At 60.5% G+C, this 22730-nt stretch overlaps 5 protein-coding genes across 5 annotated transcripts in view; 2 read left to right on the top strand and 3 right to left on the bottom strand.

Annotated features, from left to right (window-relative positions):
• Positions 1-1049: 1049 nt before the first annotated feature.
• VOLCADRAFT_105211 (uncharacterized protein) lies at positions 1050-13116 on the bottom strand (the record flags this gene model as incomplete). The annotated part of the gene is made up of 15 exons (XM_002951660.1): positions 1050-1282; positions 2553-4476; positions 4832-5763; positions 6105-6403; positions 6734-6936; positions 7476-7641; positions 7969-8136; positions 8715-8787; positions 9043-9102; positions 9802-10325; positions 10741-11080; positions 11431-11528; positions 11680-12202; positions 12392-13021; positions 13087-13116. 15 exons carry the CDS (start codon positions 13114-13116, stop codon positions 1226-1228), a joined length of 6027 nt encoding a protein of 2008 aa, XP_002951706.1. The 3' UTR covers positions 1050-1225.
• An 808-nt stretch (positions 13117-13924) lies between these two features.
• VOLCADRAFT_92312 (uncharacterized protein) lies at positions 13925-17534 on the top strand (the record flags this gene model as incomplete). Its single annotated transcript, XM_002951750.1, has 4 exons — positions 13925-13995; positions 14067-14130; positions 14679-16429; positions 16613-17534. 4 exons carry the CDS (start codon positions 13925-13927, stop codon positions 17532-17534), a joined length of 2808 nt encoding a protein of 935 aa, XP_002951796.1.
• A 270-nt stretch (positions 17535-17804) lies between these two features.
• hstH2B-9 (histone H2B) lies at positions 17805-18275 on the bottom strand (the record flags this gene model as incomplete). The annotated part of the gene is made up of 1 exon (XM_002951659.1): positions 17805-18275. The coding sequence occupies one exon, from the start codon at positions 18273-18275 to the stop codon at positions 17805-17807; it is 471 nt and encodes a 156-aa protein (XP_002951705.1).
• Positions 18276-18520: 245 nt separating this feature from the next.
• hstH2A-9 (histone H2A) lies at positions 18521-18955 on the top strand. The gene has a single exon (XM_002951749.1). The coding sequence runs from the start codon at positions 18548-18550 to the stop codon at positions 18941-18943; it is 396 nt and encodes a 131-aa protein (XP_002951795.1). The 5' UTR covers positions 18521-18547; the 3' UTR covers positions 18944-18955.
• A 284-nt stretch (positions 18956-19239) lies between these two features.
• The window catches only part of VOLCADRAFT_92309 (uncharacterized protein), a gene marked incomplete at both ends in the record, with an annotated part of 7689 nt that continues 4198 nt past the window's right edge, over positions 19240-22730 (bottom strand). Inside the window, 3 exons of the mRNA XM_002951658.1 lie at positions 19240-20344; positions 20765-21895; positions 22204-22302. Coding sequence (XP_002951704.1) covers positions 19240-20344; positions 20765-21895; positions 22204-22302 — 2335 coding nt within the window. The remainder of the gene's footprint in view (positions 20345-20764; positions 21896-22203; positions 22303-22730) is intronic.

Raw genomic sequence — 22730 nt, 5'->3', positions numbered from 1 at the left:
ACCAAAACTACACGAGCCCAACTGAAGACATTCCCGGTGGTTGTGCAGCAGCTCTTGAGGCTGTTGTTGGCTGAAATCCATCCTGAGCTGTTGCAACACGGCTAACGCGGGCACGTCCCTATGCACAGCAAATAGCTGTTCCAAGCCATCAGCGGCGTCCATGTCACCGACAAGGCTCTAAACGTCTTATCTGTTCTTATGTTTAATTAAGTTTATGTATATTATACTTTGCGCAACTTTGTAATTTGACTTTACTCTGAACAAGGTGCTGCATACAACTGCCTCTTCGCCAGCGCTTCATCTTCCGCGGCAGTTTCACGAGCCCAGAGTTGCAGGCTACGACGTTGGCTTTCGGTGCTTTTAGTTACTGCAAAGCAGCCACGCAATAGTCCAGCCTGCATTCCGCGTGCGGCTGTTTCTAACATGCCCACCTGCGCAACGCGCTGGCGCACCTCGGCCTTTTCGCCAAAAAAATATATACACTTGTACACGCGCAATTTGTGAATCGCAAGCGCGCACCCGCGCGGTGAAATTCGCTCCTGGCTTTTGGGGCGTGATGTACGGACCTTTTATTCGCGAAGTACGACCGGACACATTTGTGCGAGGGGCTGCTTAACAATATTAACCCGACATAGAGTTGCAAAAGTTTATAGCCATTGTTGTGCAGCGATTCGTTAAGCAGCCCCTCGCACAAATGTGAGCGGTCGTACTCTGCCGAATAAACGGTTCGTACATCGTCCAAAAAAGCCAGGAGCGAATTTTGCCGCGCGGATGCGCGCGTGCGATTCGCAAAATGCGCCTGTATAAGTGTATATAAATTTTCGTGGAGAAAGGACGAGGTGCGCCAGCGCGTTGCGCAGGTGGGCATGTTGGCCACAGCCGCACGCGGCATGCAGGCTGGACTATTGCGTGGCTGCATTGCAGTAACTGAAAGCACCGAAAGCCTACGTCGTAGCTTGCAAGACTGGGCTCGTGAAACTGCCGCGGGAAGAGGAAGCGTCTGACGAAGAGGCAGTTGTGTGCAAGCAAACGGTCGCGTTTTTGGTAGTGCAACGTATACAGCACCTTGTTCAGAGTAAAGTCAAATTACAAAGTTGCGCAAAGTATAACATACATAAACTTAATTAAGCATAAGAACAGATAAGACGTTTAGAGCCTTGTCGGTGACATGGACGCCGCTGTTGGCTTGGAACAGCTATTTGCTGTGCATAGGGACGTGCCCGCGTTAGCCGTGTTGCAACAGCTCAGGATGGATTTCAGCCAGCAACAGCCTCAAGAGCTGCTGCACAACCACCGGGAATGTCTTCAGTTGGGCACGTGTAGTTTTGGTCGGCGGGGTCGAGCATCGTACGCATTGCGCACAGAAACCAAGGTGCAGCGTCTCTGTAACATCGCCAACATATCCGGTACGCGGTGGCAGGCTTGCCGAGCACGAAATGAAGGGGGGGTCGCATCTCACCACTCAACTAAGCATGCATGTGCTCGGTTGAATGCTCGGTAGCGTGCGAGTTTACCCCTATCAGGATGTTTGTTTGCATATCCCTCCAAGCGAGAGGGCTTGGTCCAAGCGAGAGGGCTTGGACCTATGCTGATGTTCGTTCCAAGAAGTGAACTGAGGACTGATGCTACGGTGAAAGGTATGCACGTAAATTCGCCCGTGCGCCAAACGCCCTGTAACTCGCTTACGCTAATCTCACATTCCAATATGCCACTGCACTTTCTTCTCCAGCCTGGCCACATTCTCTTCCTCGCAAACGTACTTGGGCACCTTACAATCCAACACCATACGTGCTTTGGAAACGCGGGCAGCTGCTTCACAAGGACCCCCCTATTTGCAGCATCGTCACACGCGTCATCGTTAAAGTATGCAGCAACCGTTAATAGATGTCCGTGATGAGTACGTGATTGGGTAAAAGAACTAGCGTATGGCCACAACAATACGTCACGCGCCATCATGGGTATCGAGTGTTACGGTTGATCTACCCTCCATGAGAATACCGCAAGTCTGGCCGAACCAGAAATCTCGTCTTTCCAATATTGGGCATCTTTCACAGCACGGTCTGATCAGCTGTAGGCAGCCGGTGAAAATCCCGCGACTATACTGAGTTATTGCATGTGGTAAATAGGTAAAACAGAAAGTCCAATTCTGCCGCCGAAAAGCCGCGACGATGCGGTGCGTTCAGCCGCGCTTTTACAGCCACAACTGTTCCATTTGAGTCCAATTATGCCATTGCTCACGCACAGCTACCTCTATGTCGGCTGATAGTCCCTATCGTGACAAGTTCAGCAAGGTAAAACAGTCTTAGAGGAATCCATCCACCCGTCACCTTCTTGTAATCAGCTATCGCGCCCGTAGTGATCAAGGACAAGATACTCACCCCAAGCCTTTCCGTTAGAAGCCGCACGAACCCCCTTCCTTTCCGGTTTTAGACCTGGGCCGGTCGCAAGTTCTCGACATGCGATCGTCAGTAGCCCCGCCGGCGGGGCCCCCGCCCGCTGAGCATGGGTTCTACGTTGCCTTCCCCGGGCCCTTGCGTCTCCTCGCCGCCCACCTGCATCATCGGACCAGACCCAAGCGCCGACGCGAGCTGCTGCAGCGCGACCAGGTACGCAGGGCCCACAGAGGACATCAAATAGTGGGTGAACGCGGGCAGCCGGCGAACCCACCTGGCCCGCTGGGCCTCCCGCCGCTGCCGTGCCGCCTCCATGCGGCAGATGGCCGTGAGCGCAGAAAGGCGGTCCATCGCTGCTGCGCGACTGCCGCCACTGGCGCAGTAGTACATTGGCGACGCAGTGGCCAACAGAGCCCCGTGCACTGCGCTCAGTTGCCAGGGCGAGGGCTGATCCGTGTGAGAGTTTAGCGGAGCTGCCTCCAACCCCAACTCCAATTCAAGCGAAGAAGAGGCCGCGGCTGTAGCAGCCGGAGCCAGCGCATAGGTAGGTTGGAGAGGATGCAGTGGCTGCAGGCGAAAGCGCTGCGTTGCCGTGGCAGCGGCAGCAGAAGCCAACCGTGCGGCACTGGCGGCGGCCTCCGCTGCACATTCTTGCCCCATGGTACCGGCTGGCTCCCCGGACCCCAGCCCCGCCGCCTCTGCCTCCACGGCCAGCACGGATAGCAGCCTGCCGGGCATGTCCTCCTGGTCTCGCACGGCATCTGCCATCACCCATGCCGCCCTCGTATTGCTGTACTTGTTGTAAAGCGCAAATGACGGCGGTGGCTGCAGCGCCATGTTTGTTCCCAATCTGAGGGGTTGTACTGAAGCATACATGGCTTGGTGGTGAGTCGGACAGGCCCCCGAGACGGGCACGAAGGAGTCATGGGGCATAGCGAGGATATCCAGGTCCGACAGCATGCCGTACATGTCTGCTAGGGCTGCCTGCATATGACAAGCACGAACTGCTGCCTGAAGCTGCGGTGGCAGATTAAGCGGCGCGCTGACATCACCAGTCCGCTGCCATGGCGCTGCAAAGGCCGCCAAGGCCGTTGGGTTGCATGGTATGGGCGGCGGGGCAGGAGGCGATAGCCACGCCGGCGCAGAGAGAGTGGAGACCAAGGGAGCGGCAGGGGTGTGATTGGCCTCGGGCCCCGTGTCACCTCCTGCACCCTCTGGGTGTGTTGCCGGTGTAGACGCAGCACCTACTTCGTCACCACCCTCAGCAACGTCGGCTGCATCAATAGCAGCAGACCGCAGCGGCGCCGCGCCAGCGGCATCCATGTCGCATGGCACAGTCTCCGCCTCCACTACTTTTGCTGCCTCACCGGACACAGACGGTGAGAGATCCGTGTTTTGCGTCGACGCAGGTGCTCCGCTGACTGCACGTGACGGTGCGCGCGATAGGCGGCTGCGTTTCGCGCCAGCACCACTGCCGCTCACCGGCGCCATCGCCCCCACCCACGTCCCTAACCTACATGCCTCTGAATGAGTCTCTGCCTCTGCATCTGCGCTCGCAGCCTCCGAAGCACGTCGCTTAAGCCTTAAGGACTGCTGCTTCTCCTGCTGGTGCACATGTCCATCGTACGAGGGTGGTGTTGTTATGTCGGCACCCGGTGATGTGAAGCATCTTGCTTCTTCTGCTGCTACAGCTACATCCACGGGAGCATGTAAGCTACCTAGGACGTAGCTATCCTCGCCTTGCTGCGGCTGTTGCTGGTCCCCCATATCCAACAGGAACTGCTGCTGCTGTTGCTGTTGCTCAGGCAGCTGGCCCTGCTTGGTGCAACCTTCCGTGCCGGCTAGTAGCCGCGACGCCTCCGCTATCTGGTCTGCCGGCCAGCGTTCGGCTTCGCAGGCGGCCCCCTCAGGCAGCTCGTCCACAGTGCCAGCCACAGCAACAGCTGCAGCATCATAGACCTCGTCAGCATCTTCGCCCGCGGGCTCGGTTACATCCTCGGCCGGCAACATGCGCCCAGCCGGGCCTCGCGGCCGTTGGTTGACGGTCCGAGCTGTGGACCGTGCGGCTTCAAGCTCCAACCACCTGCACAGGATCCGTCCAACACGGGGGGTTGGGCCAGAGCCGGGCGACGAGATGGATATAACTTCCCAGGGAGGGCGGACTGAACAGAATAGCTGCATAAAAGGATTGAGCAGTGCCAGGAAGCCCTCTGACCATTTGTAACGACAATCGTTTTTCAATCCCGTTGTAGCAGACAGGACTCAAAGCCTCTTTTAGGAGCTGACGGCCATATAGTCCGTACCTGCTGGGGGCATAAGAGGGGCTAGAATTACGAGATCGGCTGCGTTAGGGTTCTTCTTCATCCTCAAAGAGCTCCACCATTGCCACCTTTCCTGAGAGAAGGTATCAACCTTCCCAACCCCCCCCCGTCCCGCACCTGGCCGCTAGCTGCTGCTCCCTAGCCCGCTTGCATGAATCAGCATACAGCTGCCACTGCTGCTGTCTTCCCGCAGGCCCGGTAGGCGCTACACCTTGTTGGCGCAGCAGCTCCGGTTCCGGCTGCTGTGGTGGCATCACCGGGGTAGTAGGAGCCGTACCTTGCATATTTTGACTGGGTAACCACATTTGGACATGTGGAAGTACGGCCGTAAGGTAGTCTGACATATCCTCGGGCCCAGTCAATCCGGCTGCCATGGCTCCCGCCGCTGCGAGAGCAAAGCCCTCGACGGCGCGCCGCGTGCTTTCAAGTACGGCACTGCATCCTTCTCCACTGCCGTCACCGTCGCTGGCCACAGCAGCAACAGCATCCGGCAGGAGTGGGAGGCGCACCATGCGCTCATTGCAGGCTTGGCCTACACAGTGCTGCAGCGGTGAGGGGCTTGGTATGCTTCCGCTTCCGGCTGCTCCCCGCCAGAACTGAGCTTCCATCAGGGTGTGCCGCAGGTCGCCTCGACAACTCCGCACTAGGTGCAGCAGCGACGGGAGCAGCGGCAGCTGCTCATCTGGAGAGGCAGCTCGCGGCCCAGACTGCACATCGCCATTGCAGTCACCGCAACCGCTGTCGCCACCGTCATCATCGGCGCTCAAGTCCACTACCTCCGGGCCCCCCACGTTGGCGGCGTCGCGTCCATCAGCCAGACGCGTCTGGTCTGCGGCGACCGCTGCAGCAGGCGGCGGTAGCACCGGGGCCCGCCGGCCCTGGTGGTGCTGCTGCTGCTGCCGCCCTGGCCCGATGGCCGCAGCGCAAGCCATGACCACGGTGCGCAGGATCTGCTCCTCCGCTGCAGGCTGGAACTGCAGCTCCTGAAGCCCCAGGCTACACAGGGCAGGCGGTAGCTGCCCGCGACCCGCGGTCAGGATGATGGGCCTCTGTCGCGCAAATACGGGGAACGAGGCGGAGTGTGATAAGGGCGGGCAGGACGACGGGCAGGCAGAGGAAAGGATAGGAAGGGGAGTAGGGCATGCATGAACGCCAGGGACGGTAAGACAGATGAATCGCAATGCGCCAGGCCAGGCCAGGGAGGATCAGCCATAACTGTATTCGCAGCAGTAGCAGTAGCAGCAGCAGCAGCTTTATTGCCGCAGCTTGCAGTGCTTCTAAAGCGTGCACATCAGGCTTGCCCCATGGCGAATATTCATGATACATGACCAGTCGCGGCCATACAGCAAAGCGCAGGGTCCACGCACCCACAGCTCCCCCTGGCGGTTACCTTGGACTGTTGGATGATCGATAACAGGGCGCCCGCAAAGCCTTTGTCCTCATCAGGCAATATATCCACCTCATCAAACAGCATGAGTGTCACTGACCCAGCGCCGTCGGCAGGAGCTGCATTCGGGGCCGCGGTGGCGGTGGCGGCAGGGGCCGCCGCTGCGTCCGTGGTGCCAAAGAGCCTTGCAGCAGCGGCGGCAGCGCCGCCGCCGGCCCCGCCGGCGCGGCCGCCGCGCCGTCGTTTCACGGGTGACGGGGAAGAGAGCGAAGATGCAGGGGAGGCGGAGTCGCCATCCAGGGCTGCGGCAGCGTGGGACAAGCGTAACAGGTACAGTCAGTCATCAGAGTTTAAAACATGGAATACTCGCAACCGGAAGAGAGCGATGCTTTCCGTGGGCTGTCCAGCTTCCCCGCAGGCGAACTCGTATCGTCATACAGCATTCCTCTCCGGGGCCTTTTTCCAAGCCTAATCTTCCCAACTGCATTTTGATGGCGCAGTAGGAATTATGTCCTAAGCTAAGATGCCTGTGGCATTGGTATTCCACACTCAACATGTCTGTGGGAATCTTTCATCCCTTCATCCCCGCCGCCAACAGCCATTCCCGCCGGCCGTCGCGCGACTCCTCTCACCCACGGCCTTCCGTGACGCTCTACGGCCAGCGCCGGCGCCGCCTCGCCGACCCCGGCCAGGCGCCTCTCGCTGCCCTCGCCTGCCGCCCTTGGCTGCTGTTCCCCCTCCCCCTCCCGCTCCTGCTGCTGGTAGGACGCCCTTCCCTCCCATCTGCGCGCCCCCGCCGCCGCCTCCACCCACCGCCAGCCCATGGACCAGTCTCCTGTAACAGGGAAGGGGCTAAATCATAAACGCCAAAGCATAAGAGCGGAACAACAGGCGACGGGCATGGATGAAATTCGATCATGCAATCTGGGGATGGTTGATTTGGGGCGCTGCGGTGCAAAGAGCGCGTGCGATAATAAATATTATTACTGACCCATAGGACTGGCCCACCCTGACGGACCGAAACGTGCACCGTTGATTGCAGACGGCGGCGCCTGGCCGTTCCCCACACCAGGAGGCCGTTCCGCCACCGGCGTCTAGGCCAAAGCCATCGATTGTCAGCCATACTGCCACCACACGCATCCCTCCACCGCATTGCCTCATGCTGTGCTATATCACACTGTGCTGCTGCATCCGCAGTGCCACAACGCAGCACGGCCCTCCTCCCACGGCTCCTCCCACTCCTCCGAGCGTGGCGTAATTCACTGCATCTTTCCCACTCGCCATGCCCTGCGATTTTCCACCAAGCCTGATCGTCGTTGCGGCCCCCTTGCTTTACCACCTTTCCTCAACCGCCATTAAATCATCACCCCGTACCTGCTCTTGGTTGCCTCTCCCACCATGCGCAGGAGCTGCGGTCCGCTGCGATCCGCGGACGGGTTCACCTCTAGTACGCGAAAGCCCAGCTCCGAAGCCACTGCGTAGGCGGCAGCGGTCTTGCCGCAGCCGGAGGGGCCGCGGAGCACCAACGCGGTGGGAAGGCCTAACGACGTAGGGTAGGGCAGGGCAGGGGGAAGTTTCAACGATATGAGCTTCAAGTGGTACGTGCGGCATAAGCCGTGCAGGTGAGCCCGCCGATTAGGTCAGTGTGGAATGACAGATGAGCGTTTGGTGCGATGCGCTGTTTGGGCTACACAACACAACACCCCCCCCAATTGAGCGGCGGCTACTTGACTACGCAAACGTCGTATATTACTTGCGAAAAAGGCGTCGTGGCGTGTTTTGGCCACTTCTTAACCTGTTTATTATTTGTGTTTGGCGGACTGTAGGTCCCCTCCCCGCATACACAGACAGACAGCTGGGGACCCACCCTTGTACTCGGCACCACCGCCACCGCGAGCCTCCCCGTCACTGTCGGCGGTGCCCCCCGCCGAACGGGCGTCCCACTCGCTATCGTCATTGTCAGTGAAGAACGACCCGGAGGAAGCGTCGCTGAGCCGCCGGTCCCGCCGCGTGCGCGATGCAGCAACAACGGCACCTGCGGTCGAGCACCCATCCAACACATGGAAAACAGCGGGTAAAAGCAGTAGTAAGGGCAGTAGCCACAAAGGGACGGGAATCAAAAGATATAATACGGAGGTTTATGATTGGTTGCCCACAGGGCCAGTATAGCACGGCCTCGATCTACAGCAGCCGTTAATTGCTGCTCGGTTCATCCAGCCACGTTTTATTCCATGCTGTGTTTTATAATGTGTTTCAACCTCAGTGCCGAGATGAGGTTGTTCGTCTCTGTGGCTTGCCAAAGGCGAGCGACCCTCCCATCGCCCCATCCCGCCACGCCCTGTAGTCCGGTCTTTCTGCCCCTGTCCCAAATCCTGCCAATGGCAGTGTGTAGTGGGTCGGGGTCACAAACCATCCCAAGCCAGCCAGGCAACAAGTACACACCTTGGGACGAGCAGCAATTCCACCTCAGACCGCCTTCGTTCGTTGCTGCCTGGCCGCCCATATTGACACTACCAAAACCCGGTGGCGTTTCCCCGGCCTAAGCCTGCCAACGTGCCACACCTTAACTAACCTTACTTCAACGCACCGGTCATCATTCTTTGCGCCCCCTACCTTCCTCACGTCGCTGTCCCTCCAGCATGATGACTTCCCGCCACTGCTGCAGCCAGTCACGAAGCCGACTGACCTGGGAAGACGAAAGGGAAAGAGGTGCGGCAGCGGTGCCGAGGCACAACAGGGGCATGAGAACTCCAATCGACGCGATGGGTGTGAAGACACAAAGGGGCGTGAACTGCGGACGGCATCCTGTGTTGCTGTGCGCCGCAAGTTGCGTCCTTATTAGCAATCACCGGTTTGTCCTGCTCCGTGCCTTATTCGTACGGCCCATACATGAAGAACAACACGCGGCGTTCTACTTACAGACACAACGCATGGAACACACCTGTGCGGTGTTGCCGCATAGCTCCGCGGCGCAGACGGGTTGTTGTGCCGTGCACCACAGCTGGTCGCAGGAGATGGCTGCGGCCGGGGCTAATAGTGCTCCAGCAGCTGCCCTGCCACTCGCCCCATGGCCCGTCCCGGTCTCCGGAGTTGCGTTGCCGAATGCACTGCGAGGGGCTTCCGGCGGCTGCAACAGCTGTTGCTGCACAGCGACGCGCCTCCTCCGTAAAGTGAGCTCGTCCGTAAGCTGCCGCAGGATTTCCTCCCTTGTTGGTAAGTCCAGCAACTGCAAGACGCGTTGTGTTTTGATTTTTTGTGTGCATATTCTCATGGAAGATATTATGGAAAAGGATCGAGAGGCTGGAATGCTGGTACGTAGGTCACAGGTTTATGTGAGGCATTCGTGTAAAAACATCGAATTAGCACGGCAGATAGCGTATGCCGTAACTGCATAGCACCGCATGATACGTGTATGCAGGGTTGAGGTAACGCAGCTGTTTTTGGTCAGGAACGCTTGTTCGGTGTCCGCACGAAGATACACAAGAGCAGATCCAGGATTTCTAACGCGCCAGGCTACCACCCAGGAGGCCCGGGAGCTCGGTTAGCCGTATGCATCAGTCAGCGGACTAAGCCACCGGCACACGGCAAAATGGATTAGGTGTACAGTTGGAGGAACCCGGTGGAACCGGTGGGCCGGCGGGAATCCTCTACTGCTGGCTCCTATCGCAACGGCATGCACGCGCCCACTCGGACTCCGTACCTCAGCCGCCACATAGACCTCCTGCTGGCCGCCGCCGCCTTCCTCCCGTCGCTGCGCGTCCGCCAGGTACGCGGCAAGCTCCTCCAACAACGGAGCAGCCCTGTCGAAGAAGCCGCCGCCGCTACCTGTTCGGCCTTCCTGCTCTGCTGCCGCCGCCACCTGGGTCGTGTCGCCGTTGTGCGGGGCAGCTGCCGGTTGGCCATGGCGGTGCTGTTGCGGGACGGTCACCACCACTGGCGTGGGACGGAGGAAGGAGAACCGCAGCGGGACTGGGCCGCTGGCCTCGGCACCCTCAGCGCCAGCGGGACGCTGCGGGCCTTCAGAGGCCACGAGGCGAAACAGACCGCCATTGTCCCTGTGCAACCGGCAGCTAACTGCCGCAGTAATCGCCGCTGCCGCCGCTCCATCGCCACCTATCGTGCCGTCAGTTGCTTGCCGTACATGTACGGGCGCCAGCGCTGGCAGGAGCCGGTCTCCAGCGTCGCCGTTGGGGAGGCGCTTGATGTATGTACCTGCCTCGCCACCTGTGTCCATGATCCCAAGACAACCGTCCACACCAGTTATGATAAACCCACAGACATAAAAGGGTTGAAAGAAGAGAGGGATAGGGTGTAAGGATGGTGGTTCTTGGCAACTACTGGTGTAGGCCTCAGCGCCCGCGACCATTGCGGACCCGCAGGTTGGAAGGCAGAAAGACAGGGGGCCTTGGTCACGACCTTGGTCACTTCATCCAATGATCATGTGCCTTGTATTTGGCACCTTTCGGGCGGGCCCCATGGGACACCTTGTACCGCTTTAGGGCGGGCCGCGACTGCAATTCCCTTCCCTCGAAACGCCACTGGGTACATCCAGTAGCAACAATATGAAGGGAGGTTCCTCATAGGGCCCTGACAAGAGTCCTCCCTATAACTGAGGAGGCGTCCCATCCGTCCGTCGCACCTGCTGAAGGGTCCAGTCGTTTCCTAGCCCGGAAGAATGGGTTTACCGGCACCGGGGGCACCGGCTTGGTAGGAGACGCAGGCAGGTCTATGCCCTCCAACGCGCCAGCCGACGCCTCGGCACGCTGACGCTCCCGCTCCCGTGCCCGTGCGCGCTGCTGTAACTCCGCCGCCTCTCGTTGCTCGCGCTCCCGCTGCTCGCGTTCCTCAGCTGCCTGCCGCTGTGCCGCCGCCGCCGCCGCTGCCTCCTCTTCCTGCCGTTGCTTTTGCCTCCGCCGGCGCTCCGCTACTGACAAGAACATCTCATTGACAGGACCTGTTGGCTTTGCAGGCGCGGCCGCCTGTGCCGCGGCAGCGGCGGCGCCACAATCGCCGCCGCCAGAGGCCTTCACTGGCCCAGCGTCCGCAGTGGGGGCCCCATGGCCTGGCTGCAAGGGACGGTTTTCCTTCGCCTCATCGGACGCCATCGGACACGCGGTCTCAGCCATACCTACTGCTGCTGCGGCACCTGTGGCGGCGACACTAGTTGCCTTGCACGTCCCGGAAGGCAGTAGATGTAAGGCTGCGTAGCTCCCCTGTTCCCCCAGCTTGCCGCGCAGAGGCGCTACTGCGCCCGCTGGCTCGCCTAAGCCTGCTGCCGAGTCATCGGCTGGTGCAGCAGATGCACCAGCGGGGCCCGCCGCCGCCTCACCGCCTCGCCGCGGACGGCCTTCGCGCTGCGGGTCACCGGCAGCACAGCTTCCGCGTCGCCCATGCCCGCCACGGCCTCGCCCACGGCTCCCGCGGCCCCTGCCCCGGCCCCGCCGGCGGGCGAGCGCCGGTGGCTGATAGTCGTCCTCCCCCTCGTCGTCTCTTCCCTCGAAGCTGCTGGCCGCGCAATCGGACAGGGCCCCCGCTGTAAGCCCATCAGGACTCTGTGCCCCTGGCGTGACAGCCTCACCGCCACGGCCGTCGTGACCGCGTCGCCCCCGTGCAACTCTGCCTTCCACGTCGCCTCCACGGCTGCCGCGCCGTTTCCTCTTGGCTGGCGTCGGCATGCCCCCCCCGCCAACAATGCCGCGATTGCCGCCGTGCGGCTGCGCCGTGCCCAACCCTGCTGGATCAGGGCCGGCCGCCGCAGCAGCATCTGGGGCCAGCGCGCCAGGTAATAGCGCTTGGCGACGGGGGCGTGAGGCGTTGGGTGGCGCAGCTGCCGTAGGCCCAGGCTGATCTCCCCGTGCGGCGGGCACATTGGCTTGCTGCTGCTGCCGTAGCTCTGGGTCTAGCGAAGAGGCACTGGGTGGATCAGCACCGGCGGCAACGGGGGCCGTCGTACCCGTGAGGTCAATGCGCTCTGGATCAGGGGCACGCGGCTGGGTGAGGTCGGCCAAGGCTACATTTTCAGACGGTACCGGGTTCGGCTGAGGAGCCACTGCTAAGTTTACGTGCGTTCCGGGTCCGTTGTCTGGTTCCTGAAGCGGAGGCTGCGGAGGTGCAGGATGCGGCTGTACTGGCGGTTCCGCTCGGCTGCAGTGTGCCACGACTGGGAGAGCAGCTGGGATGGGAGGTGCAGCGCCTAGCTTGGTTTCCTTAGAACACCGACGCATTTGCGGTGCAAAGAAGGATATCTTCGACTGGACTGTTCGCTTTGGGCCGGCCCCAGCAGCGCCCACCGGTGCCGCCGGCACGGCCCAGCCTGCTGGGACCGCTGTGGCAGGTGGACGGGGTTCCTGCTCAGCTGCAGCTGTTGGCTCAGCAGTACGTGCGCCTGAAATTTCGACGCCATCCCCTGTATTGACCTCCACAAATGGAGTTACCTCATCGCTTACGCCTTGCTGTCCAGCCTTTGCTGCATGAAGTGGCGGAGCTGCTGTTGTGGCTCCCACAGCCGTCCCTGCCGCTTCCAGACCTTCGTTCTGCTGCTGCGGAACAAATGCGGAACCTTGCTTGCCGCCCAATGCGATATGGGGTTTTGAGGCGCGGGTAACCTTGGCACCAGCAACAGGAGCAATAGCCCCAGGGCTGCAATCCGTGGATTTGCGTCGGGATTTTGGCTGGGGTCGGAGCGTTTGAAGCGTGACTGGAGGCTCCTGTTGGACTGCCGTTACTTGGGGTACAGTCGCGACGCCACTGGGTGTCAGGGACAGCTGCGCTGCTGTGGGGTGGCTTGGCTCCGCCGCGGCGATGGCTGCGGGTGAGCACTTCGCTGCAAGGCGCAGCCGTGATCGCTTTACAGCTTTCGCAGCGAGCAAATGCTTTCCTGCATACGTTGTGATGGTACAATTCGATAGCTGGCAGGGCTGCTGTTCGGGGACGAATCGTGTTTAGTTAATTCGGTATTTGTGCAGCTGTCCGTGGCCCGCCTCACCTGGGCTGATTGCTTTTTCACGCAAAGCATCCTTACAAGCGTCCCTGAAGGTTGTTCGACATAAAGAATGAGTAATCGGAAACGTCAAGAATTTAACGTGTATGGCAATCAGGAAGCAAAACTAACCTGTCTTCTGAAACGCCCCGTCTGCGCGCAGGTTCGGAATGCTTACGACTCTCTTTAATTGGTGTGTCTTCCACATCCGAATCAAGAAGGATGCCGTGCATTGCTCTTGCCGACAACCCGCCTTCCCCCGCCACGCAGCTGCCGCTCCCCAGTCCCCACAAAAGCCAAACCAACAGTTTATGCCTCTGCCATAATGATTTACACTATTTCATTCTTTTCAAAAGCCAGGTGAATGTGTGCAGCACTGTCAGGTTGCAGTTGAGAGTACCGCCATTTAAAATTTCTATGCTGTTCCGCTAGAAATTGGCTTGGTACGAAGAAAAGTTCAACTGTTGTTGAGCTCCTGTATTCTAAACAAACGAAAGAACGATGTTCGTACCGTTTTTTGTTTGACAAGGCTTTCCCGATATGTATGTACATGATCTACTTACCTCTTGTTTATGCTGCAGTCCGTAAACTTTTTTTCAATTGCAGGAATTATAACATTTGAGGCTGGGCCGAGTGAACCGGACGTTATTACTAGGACTTCCTGCTTGATGCCTTGCATCCGGGATCTTTGGCACTTCGTGATTACTATTGAGCCTTTTTTCCATTTGACATTTCGTTTAGGGACTCGCTTCTAGGCTTCGCGGCAGACGGGGTAAGCGCCACGCAAAGGCGTTTGGTTTGCAAATGCCTGGCACAATATGCATAGTAGCAATCCTGTAAATCCATGCCAGGTTGGAGCCCCAGGCTGCCTGTGCCTAGAGACACATCTTCAGTCGCTATGCCGACCCAAGCAGGGTGCGTGCGCATTCCACACCGTGCAGCGCTCATGCGGCAGCACGCGTTGCTAAGTATCTTTTCGCATGCAGGCTGTGGCCGGCGCTGTTGCCTGGCCAAGCTTGGAGACTGTCCGCCAGGGATGCTCATAGGGTGGTGAGGATTAGAGTAGGTGCAATGACGTGGCGGGCAAGGGAACTGACTCCAGGGACGTCGGTGCTGCGGCCGCACTGCGCTGTGGGTTGGGGTGCTGGCTGGGCCCGGGGAGAGCGCGCCTTGGAAACCCTTCTTGCGGACCCTTCGTTTGGGGATTCTGTGTGTGGCAGGCGTCCCCAGCTCATACCACTGCGCACCGCAATGCCAAACTCTGCATGTGCCATTCGGGGTGCACGGAAGTTGCGCTAGGGGCGATGCATTTGCGCGGAAATTGCGCTTTCCGTGACCCTGGAGAGGAAAACCACATGGCAACCGTATGCGTGAGCTTCCCGAGACGCGCAGCCGATGCTTCCTACGTGCCCGAGGCACATTGCTTTGTTATCTTACGTGTCTCCTAACCGCTTCATGCAGCCGTTGCATACATTGCACAGAGCAGCTCTCCCTCCTGGTAATCCCTCGCCTTTGAGCTCTGGGCCTGCCAGCCACATAATGACGCATGACCACAGGCTTATGGCATGTGAATTTATCCATCCCCCATCCACATGCAGACGCTTGGCAGCGGAGGCAGCGTTGCTAGCCGCGGCGTGCATTGCCGGGCACGCCCTCAAACCCAAACTGCGATCCAGTCGCCCGTCGCCCCCGAACAAGAGAGGTTACTGCAGTATAGCCGACAGCACGATGCATCATCTTCTAATCCTGAAGATCCGCCGCACATGCGCGGCGGCAGCAGCGGCTTCCGCATGCGTTCCGCGTGGATTGGCAGCACAGATCGCAGGCGCGGACGCGGAGCCTCTGCTGCAAGGCCCCTCCCAGTAGCGCTGTCCGACGAACGCATTGTGCCGCTGATGCGCAAAGCTGAGCGCGACGTGCTGCCCGGCGATGACCCCAACACCCCATGGCGCCGCCTCGCCTACCAGCTCCGCCTCGCCCCCTCTTTGAGCGACCTGCTGGCCATCTACCGGGCCAACCGGGAGAGCCCAGTCTGGAGGCCGCACATGACGGCACTGGTATTAAACCGCATAGGCGCGCTGCTGTACCCTAAGGCCGTGGCCGCGGCTGCATCCACGGCACAGGGAGATGGCCGAACCGACGGCGTCGGACGCTTCCCGCCGCCTCAACTTAAACGTGACGCTGTGTCCCTGTTCGAGTCGTTATCGGGCAGGGTGACCAAACGGGCTGTGCGGCAGGTGCAAGGAATGCACCTGGCCCGGGTTTTGGTGGCAATGGCATGGTTGGAGGTAGCGGGGGAGGAGTGTGAGATGGTAGTGGCGGCTCTAGTGGGGGAGCTGCAGCGCCAGAGAGGCGGCAAGCTGGTGCAGGTGGCAATGGTGGACCCGGCACTCTTTGGCCGTCTGGTGCGTGCCCTGGCGCAGCTGGTACCACGGGAAAGGGAGTTATGGGTGGACTTACAGCGCGTGACGCTGGCAGCATTAATGGAAGCGCAGGCGGAGGCGCAGGCGCAGGCGCCTGTGGCGGCAGGGTCGAGCAGGTCCGCTGTCGCTGTACCTGCACCGAAGCGCGTATGGTCAGGTCCTAGCCGAGACGCGGTGAAGGCGGAGGCGGCAGCTTCACCCTTGCCGCCGCCAGAAAAGCCCGATTGCTCCACTGCGGACCTGGCGAACATGGCCTTTGGTTTCGCCGCGGCTGGTGCAGCATCGCCTCAGCTGTTTGCTGCACTGCGCTCGGCAGTGCTGTCTCGTGAGCTGCCAGATGATCCGGACACTTTGGCCCGGCTCATGTGCGCGTGGGGACGTGCGCACATCCCAGCGGGGCCGCTGCTGTATAGGGTTCTTGATGCGTTTGTGCCGCTAGTTGCAACCGCGTCGCCGCGGCCCATTGGGCGCATGATTTGGTCCTTGGCCATGATGCGCATGCGTGACGAGCGCTTCCTCCGTGCCGCTGCTAAGGCGATCGTGGACAGGCGGCTAGTGTTTTCGTCGCCGCAGGAGCTCGTGAACGTCGTCTGGGCATATTCGCATTTGGGTTGGCAAGTAGAGGAGGGAGCGGAGCCGCGGCGACCTTGGTCCGGCACTGCCACAGCGGAGGAATTGGCGGCGGAGGGCAGGGAAGGGTCGACACGAGGCAAGCCACGCGGAATGCTGCGGCAGCCACCTGCTCGCTTGAAGGAGGACGTCGAGGAGGCTGCTGAGGAAGGGGTCGACGGAACCTGGAGTGCGGGTCAGCGGCGTGAACAGAAGGATGCAGAGCAACGCAGCGTGGACGCTGCAAGGCTTGAAGGGGGAACAGCGGCATCGACATCGGCGGCGGCGAGGTACAATGCAGATGAGCCCGAGGGAAGGTCAGGGCGTCCTGGTGCACATGAACAGGAAGCAATGGACGAGCAAACGAAGGCTGGCACCGCCGGCAGGAATTTGGACAACAGCAGCAGCAGCAGCAGTAGTAGTGATAGTGGCGATGGCAGCAGCATGGGCATGGGAAGCTCCGGCGGGGTTGACGCTGCTGCCGCCAGTATTACGCCCAGGTCCGAAGCCCTGGAACGGTATCCTGGCATTCGAGCAGGGGATGAGGCGGCGGCGTCGGTGGAGGGTTCTGCAGCTCCTAAAGTGCCAGGTGCCCCCGCAGGCATGCCTGTGCTAAAGCCCTTGCCCTTGACGGCGCCACTGGCAGCACGCGAACAAGCCCGCCAGGCAATGCTGTTCCAACAGCCCCCCGAGTATCCGGAACATTTTGCATTATACCGCTACCTGGGCCACAGCTTTATTCACCGAAAGATTGGCAGCAACGCCCATCACGCCATCTCTAACTCTCAGTTGGCAGTCTTGGTGGGCAGCTTTGCGCGTGCAGGTTACCGGAGCAAGCAGCTGTTTTACACGGCAGCTCGCATCGCGCTGTTACGGCTGCAGTTCCTCTCCCCCGCTGACCTAACACTGCTGCTGTCGGCACACGCGAGGCTGCGCATCGCGCACTCGGGTCTATTTGAGGCGGCTTGCCCTATTGTAGCGGCACGGTGCTGCGAGTTCACACCCGCTCAGTTGGCAGATGTGCTGTGGGCGGTTCAAGTTCTCATGCCGGAAGGCTTTGTGCAGCTGTCAAATGCAGTCAGGACGCGACGCGGCTGGCTGCCACCGCCAGTGCCGCCGGCAGCTTCAGCTTTGGGAATGCAGCCGGGGCAGTTGGATGGCTTGGGTGAAGAAGCAGAAGAGGACGGAGAGGAGCGCGTGGAAGAGACGCGGGGAAGGCGAGGAGTGATGACGGGCGCCGGCGGAAGGGGAGAAAGGGAAGATGGGCCGATGCTGCCGGCGCTGATGCGGCTACGAGTCCCACGAGAGTTGCTGGAAGATGTGGATTGGATTGAGGCTGAGGATGGGGGCGAGGAAGTGGAGGAGGGGAGTTCTGCGGCAGAGTTCCGTGATCGCGACGATAGCCCGGCGGACTCCTTTTAAGGAGGGAAGAGAGAAGAGCGGTGCTGGCATTGAGGTACAAGGCTGTGTGGTTCTTTGGAAAAGTTTTCGGGGAAATTACTGAAATGGAAAGTGCCGATGCGTAATTGGATTTGCCCTTGCTTCCAGTGTGATTGTTGCGCGCGTTTGGACCGCAAGCTTACAACTCGAAACTGCACAAATACAGACCGATGCTGGTTGGAAATGGGACAACTACTGAATGTGGTGTTAAAAAACACCGGTGAATTTGAATTCGGCCAAATGGTCGTCCATTTACGACGAGGTAAACTTAGTGACGGCCTTGGTACCCTCCGAGACAGCGTGCTTGGCCAGCTCGCCAGGCAATACCAGTCGCACGGCGGTCTGGATTTCGCGTGACGTTACAGTCGGCTTCTTGTTGTAGCGGCTGAGCTTGGACGCCTCGGTAGCGACTTTCTCGAAGATGTCGTTGATGAAGCTGTTCATGATAGACATCGCCTTTGAGCTGATGCCAGTGTCCGGGTGGACCTGCTTGAGCACCTTGTAAATGTACAGCTTGTAAGTCTCACTCTTGGCCACCTTGGCCTTCTTCTTGGCCTTCTTGTCGCCCTCCTCGCCACCTGCAGCGGGTTCCTTTGCAACCTTCTTGGCCGGCGCCTTCTTCTCCTTCTTGGGGACCCTCGCCTTCTTGGGCTTGGCCTCAACCTTCACCTCGGGAGCATCAGCAGCTGGCGCGGCAGCCTTCTCATCTTTCTTGGGAGCCATTGGTCAAATAGAATGTATCAAGGAGTGACTTGGATGATAACAAAATATTATGTCACGTTTACGCAAATGGTAACATCAGTATGCTAGTGGATGGGCTTTATGGGAAGTCCGCTGCGGATCACCGGGACAACGGTCAACCAGTCAACGGTATCGGACTGGATCACTGGACCAACCGACAACCTTGAAAATATGTAAAGTGAACAATGCAATCATTTGCCATGAACTGAAATTACTGTCGTTTTCCCCATTTCGTGAGTTACATAATAATCAGTATGGCCGGCCGTGGTAAGGGAAAGAGCGCTGGCAAGAAGGCCGTGAGCCGCAGCTCTAAGGCGGGCCTGCAGTTCCCTGTCGGGCGCATTGCCCGTTACCTCAAGAAGGGCAAATACGCTGAACGGATCGGTGCTGGTGCGCCTGTGTACTTGGCTGCGGTGCTGGAATACCTTACTGCTGAGGTGCTGGAGCTGGCCGGCAACGCAGCTCGTGACAACAAGAAGAACCGCATTGTCCCTCGTCACATTCAGCTTGCGATCCGCAACGATGAGGAGCTTGGGAAGCTTCTTGGCGACGTGACCATTGCGTCGGGTGGCGTGCTGCCCAACATTCACGCTGTGCTGCTGCCCAAGAAATCCAAGGGGAAGGCTGAGGACGGTTCGGCAGCTGTTTAAATGACGTGGTTCACACCCGCCATCCCAAACACGGTGTTTCTCAACACCACCAAAATCGTGGCCCGGACGTGCCGACAAATCAGAAGATTTATATCAAAGTGATAAAAACAGAGTAACTTTCTTTCGCCATTCTTTGAGAACAGGCCAGATGAACTGACCTCACGGAATCAAAAGAACCCTACCCTAGACAGATGTAATTGGAAATAGTGCTGAGCACCCCAGCATTCTCGCCTCAAACGGTCCCCGCTCGTCTAGCTGGACTAACGGAAGCAGAGACCCGCACACCAAAGCTTCACCTGATCCCTCCTCGCGTTGGGCCACACCGGCGCCCCCTTGCGCGGCAGTTGTCATACTGTCAGGCCCGGCACTTGTACCCCTGCCAGCCAACACCTCAGCTTGCGGCGCAACCACCTTCCCGTCCCCAGAGCTTATCCAGCCCCCATCAGCACCTGCAGCAGTGCAGCCGTGGTCACCGCCACCTTCGCCAAACCCATACATCCCCCTGCCCCAACCCAGCCATTCCGCCGGCAGCCCATATAGAAACGGCAGTGAAATCACCACCAGGCTGTCCGGCGGCAGCGGCGCCGGTCGTGCCAGCGATACCTGTACCACAGTAGCTGCTGGACCCTGCCCCGAAACCATCTGCGCGGCTAAGAGGCCCTGATGTTGCTGCTCTAATTCCTTCTCATCCTTCCTTGTCCTCGTGCTGACTGTGTTCGCCATCCTGGCCCGCCGCCCCTCCGGGTCCATCAGCGTTTCTGCTCCGGGATGCTCCATGTCACAGGCCCTGCCGCTACCGCCCTTGCCACCGTCGCGACCCGTATCTGCTGCTGCGGCGGCGCTGCGAGGCGCCTCGCGCTGAAGCATCAGCAGGCCCGCCGCCGCTGCGGCGTCCCCTGGGAGCTGCGGCCGCTGCAGAACACGGAACTGAACCGTGGGTCGCGTCGCCAGCAGCGGTTCACCGCAGGCTGACGGCGGTGTCACCACGAAAATGCGCCGGAGCTGCGCCAAGCCGCTTGGCCGCCGAGGTGTTGGATCCCACGGCATCGCGCCGTCGTGCGCCACCGGGGCTGCCGGATCCAGTTGCAGGCCCGGCGGTGGCTGCAGGTACAACGGAGCGTCGTTCTGCAGCAGAAAACTGGCGGCGCCGCCGCCGCTGCCGCCGAGGGCTGCGGCTGCAGCTCCTGCTGCCGCATCGTTACCTGGCACTTGAGGCGGCCGTGGTCCCTTCCGACCAGGCTGGTGGGGACCTTGCAGCCCGGTTGGGGCGGGGGAAGCGGAGGTTGGCATGGATGGGGCGTCGCGCGGTGCGGCTCTGCCGGCCGCCGCCGCCGCAAGCTGCTGCGGAGTGGCTAAGAAGCGGCGGCCGTCCAGCGTCTGGTACTCGTACGACACGTAAACCTGCACAGGAATGCGGCACGTATGGACCATCATGACGATGGAACTTCGCGAAGGCGCACATATCCGATTATAGCCAGGGGTGTGGCTTTGCGGGAAGGGACCCGATGCGGCCACATGGGCTACAGAGTGCCGCGATGTGTGTTCCCGGTGCCTCCGCCGCCTCTGCCTCCCTGGCTTCCTTCCGCAACGGCCTTCATGGAAGTTAGTGAATGCGGTAATGCTCTCGGCGGATCAGCTCCCGACTATGCCAGTGTGACTTACATATATTTAGGTACATGAACGCAAACATACATACGTGAGGACATGAGAGCACAAAGACGCGACGGAAGACCTGGTTTCCCACCCACCCCCGGATATTCCCCTATATTACCAAGCAGCAGCAGCAGCAGCCGCACAGGGAGCCGTGCAGCAAGAACGTACCCTTCTGACGTCCTTGGCGCTGGACAGGCCCGGAAACGAGGTCGAGTCCGCGGCGCCTGAGGGACCTGCACCGCCGCGGCCGCCGCGTCGACCTCGCGCTGGCGGCCCTCCCGTGCCGCTGCCGCCACCGCCGCCACCGCCACCACCACCGCCGCCGCTATCTCCCAGGCCGCCAACTCCCCCGTTAGCAGCAACGCCGGCCCTTGCCTTGCTGGTAGCTGCACCGCTACCATGCGGATACGGCCACGCCTTTGCAAACCTCTCCCTCTCGCTGCTGACGGTAGTTGCCGCCGCGCCGGCGCCGCCTACCTTCCCGCCACCAGGTCGCTGCTTGCCGCCGCCGCCGCCGCCGCGCTTGGGACCCGTCTGTCTGGAACCCAAACCCAGCTGCGGCTGCTGCTGCTGCTGGCGGCCCCCCTGCATCGCTGCTGCAGCCTCCGCCAGCGATGGAAAGCTTTGCTCGTCCAGTACGACACCGGCTTCGCTGTCGCTACCTCCCGCAGACACCGCCGCCGATGCGTCAGGCACGTCAGCAGAGCCCGTCGATGCGACCCGCGGGACCCCGCCAGGTCCTCGAGGACCGCCGCCACCACCTCGCCCTGTGTCGCCGCCGGAGCGCTGCAGGCCCCCAGGTCCCGATCCCGATCCCGACTCCGCTTCCAGATGCAGCGTGAGGGGATACAGGTAACTGCCGTTCAGCCCTGGCTGGTTGGTCAGCCCGCGCCGGTCGTTGTACGATGACGCCGGGCCGAGACGAGTGACCGTGACCCACGGGCCCAACGCGCACTGGCGTGTGCTGCCGTCAACGGTTTGCCCAACAGCGACCAAGAGGTGACGACTGTGAGCCGGTAGTGGTTGCGGGTGCTGCTGATGGTGCTGCTGCGCGGGAGCTGCGGCCGCGCCTCTGGCGTGTTGGTCCACTGAGGTGCTTGCAGCGGCGGCGCCGCCGCGCTTGCCGCCCTTCGTGCGGGCGCCGCCACCGCCGCCGCCACCGCCGGCCGTGGGCGAGGCAGTCCCAGCGCTGCCTGCGGCAGCGACAGCCGCAATGGTGGCGGCGGGCGGCTGCGGCAGCAGCGCCATTGCCGTCGCCACTCGTGCCCCGTCGTCCAGTTCCGCAGAAGTGTTGGCCGCCTGAGGACGAGGGGTGGACCAGGAGCATCAAGTCCGGCCAGCGGCGCGGTGAGGAGCAAAATATGATCAGACCCACCATCGCAAAACGCGTCCCACGATACGCCTAGCCAAAACCAAGCTCCAACAACTCTTTAAGAAAAATTCCATCCGAAGGCCATCAAACCAGTTCTCAGGTGCACTCGCGTCCAAGAGGCTTCTGTGACGTGATGACAGTTCACTAAGCTGAGTTTAGTTTACCAAACTATAAAGTGCCTCAGTAACCTGGAGTAAAACTTCCGGACGACAGCCCTTCTGCCCTTACACCGTACCTGTACGTCAAAGGGTTCCGGTACGGCAACCAGGCTGGATCCGGTTGTGGTGGCGGTAACCCAGCTGGTGGTCTCGGAGCAATGGGGCTCCGCAGAGTCCTGATCGTGGTGATGGCGACGGGGCAGAACGCGCGTATCGGTTTGGGGCGGGGGGGGAAAGACGAACCACACACGATTGAAGCTGCTGCTAGGTCAAGAGAGTGACAAAAAGGGGCGGAGGGAGGGGGATGAGGGGCGGGGGGAGGCAAAGGAAAGGGGATAACGCGGGTTCCGGAGCGCGGGCGGCCATGTGGACCTTCTTCCCTTGGCTCACGAACACGCATCCCAGTCATCTTTCTGACCCATCTTGCGCTCAGGGCCCCTCTACTATCAGATACGTACAACTGTTGAAAAAGGAGGACCTCAGCAGCAGAGAAATACCCGGTATGGAATATGCACCCACATGAACGGGCAGCGTGCAGGGCCGCCCGGTGGCGCTCAGGGCGCTGCATTGCCGCCGCCGCCCCCCCTCCCGCCGCCACTCCCCC

The sequence above is a fragment of the Volvox carteri genome (assembly GCF_000143455.1).
Source record: "Volvox carteri f. nagariensis unplaced genomic scaffold VOLCAscaffold_25, whole genome shotgun sequence".
NCBI classification, from domain to species: Eukaryota; Viridiplantae; Chlorophyta; class Chlorophyceae; order Chlamydomonadales; family Volvocaceae; genus Volvox; species Volvox carteri.
The sequence above is the reverse complement of the archived record's forward strand: the minus strand, read 5'-3'. Positions and strand labels throughout refer to the sequence as shown.

Bases quoted from the DNA above. Each gene is read 5' to 3' on its own strand.
- hstH2A-9 (XM_002951749.1), top strand. From the start codon at position 18,548: ATGGCCGGCCGTGGTAAGGGAAAGAGCGCTGGCAAGAAGGCCGTGAGC.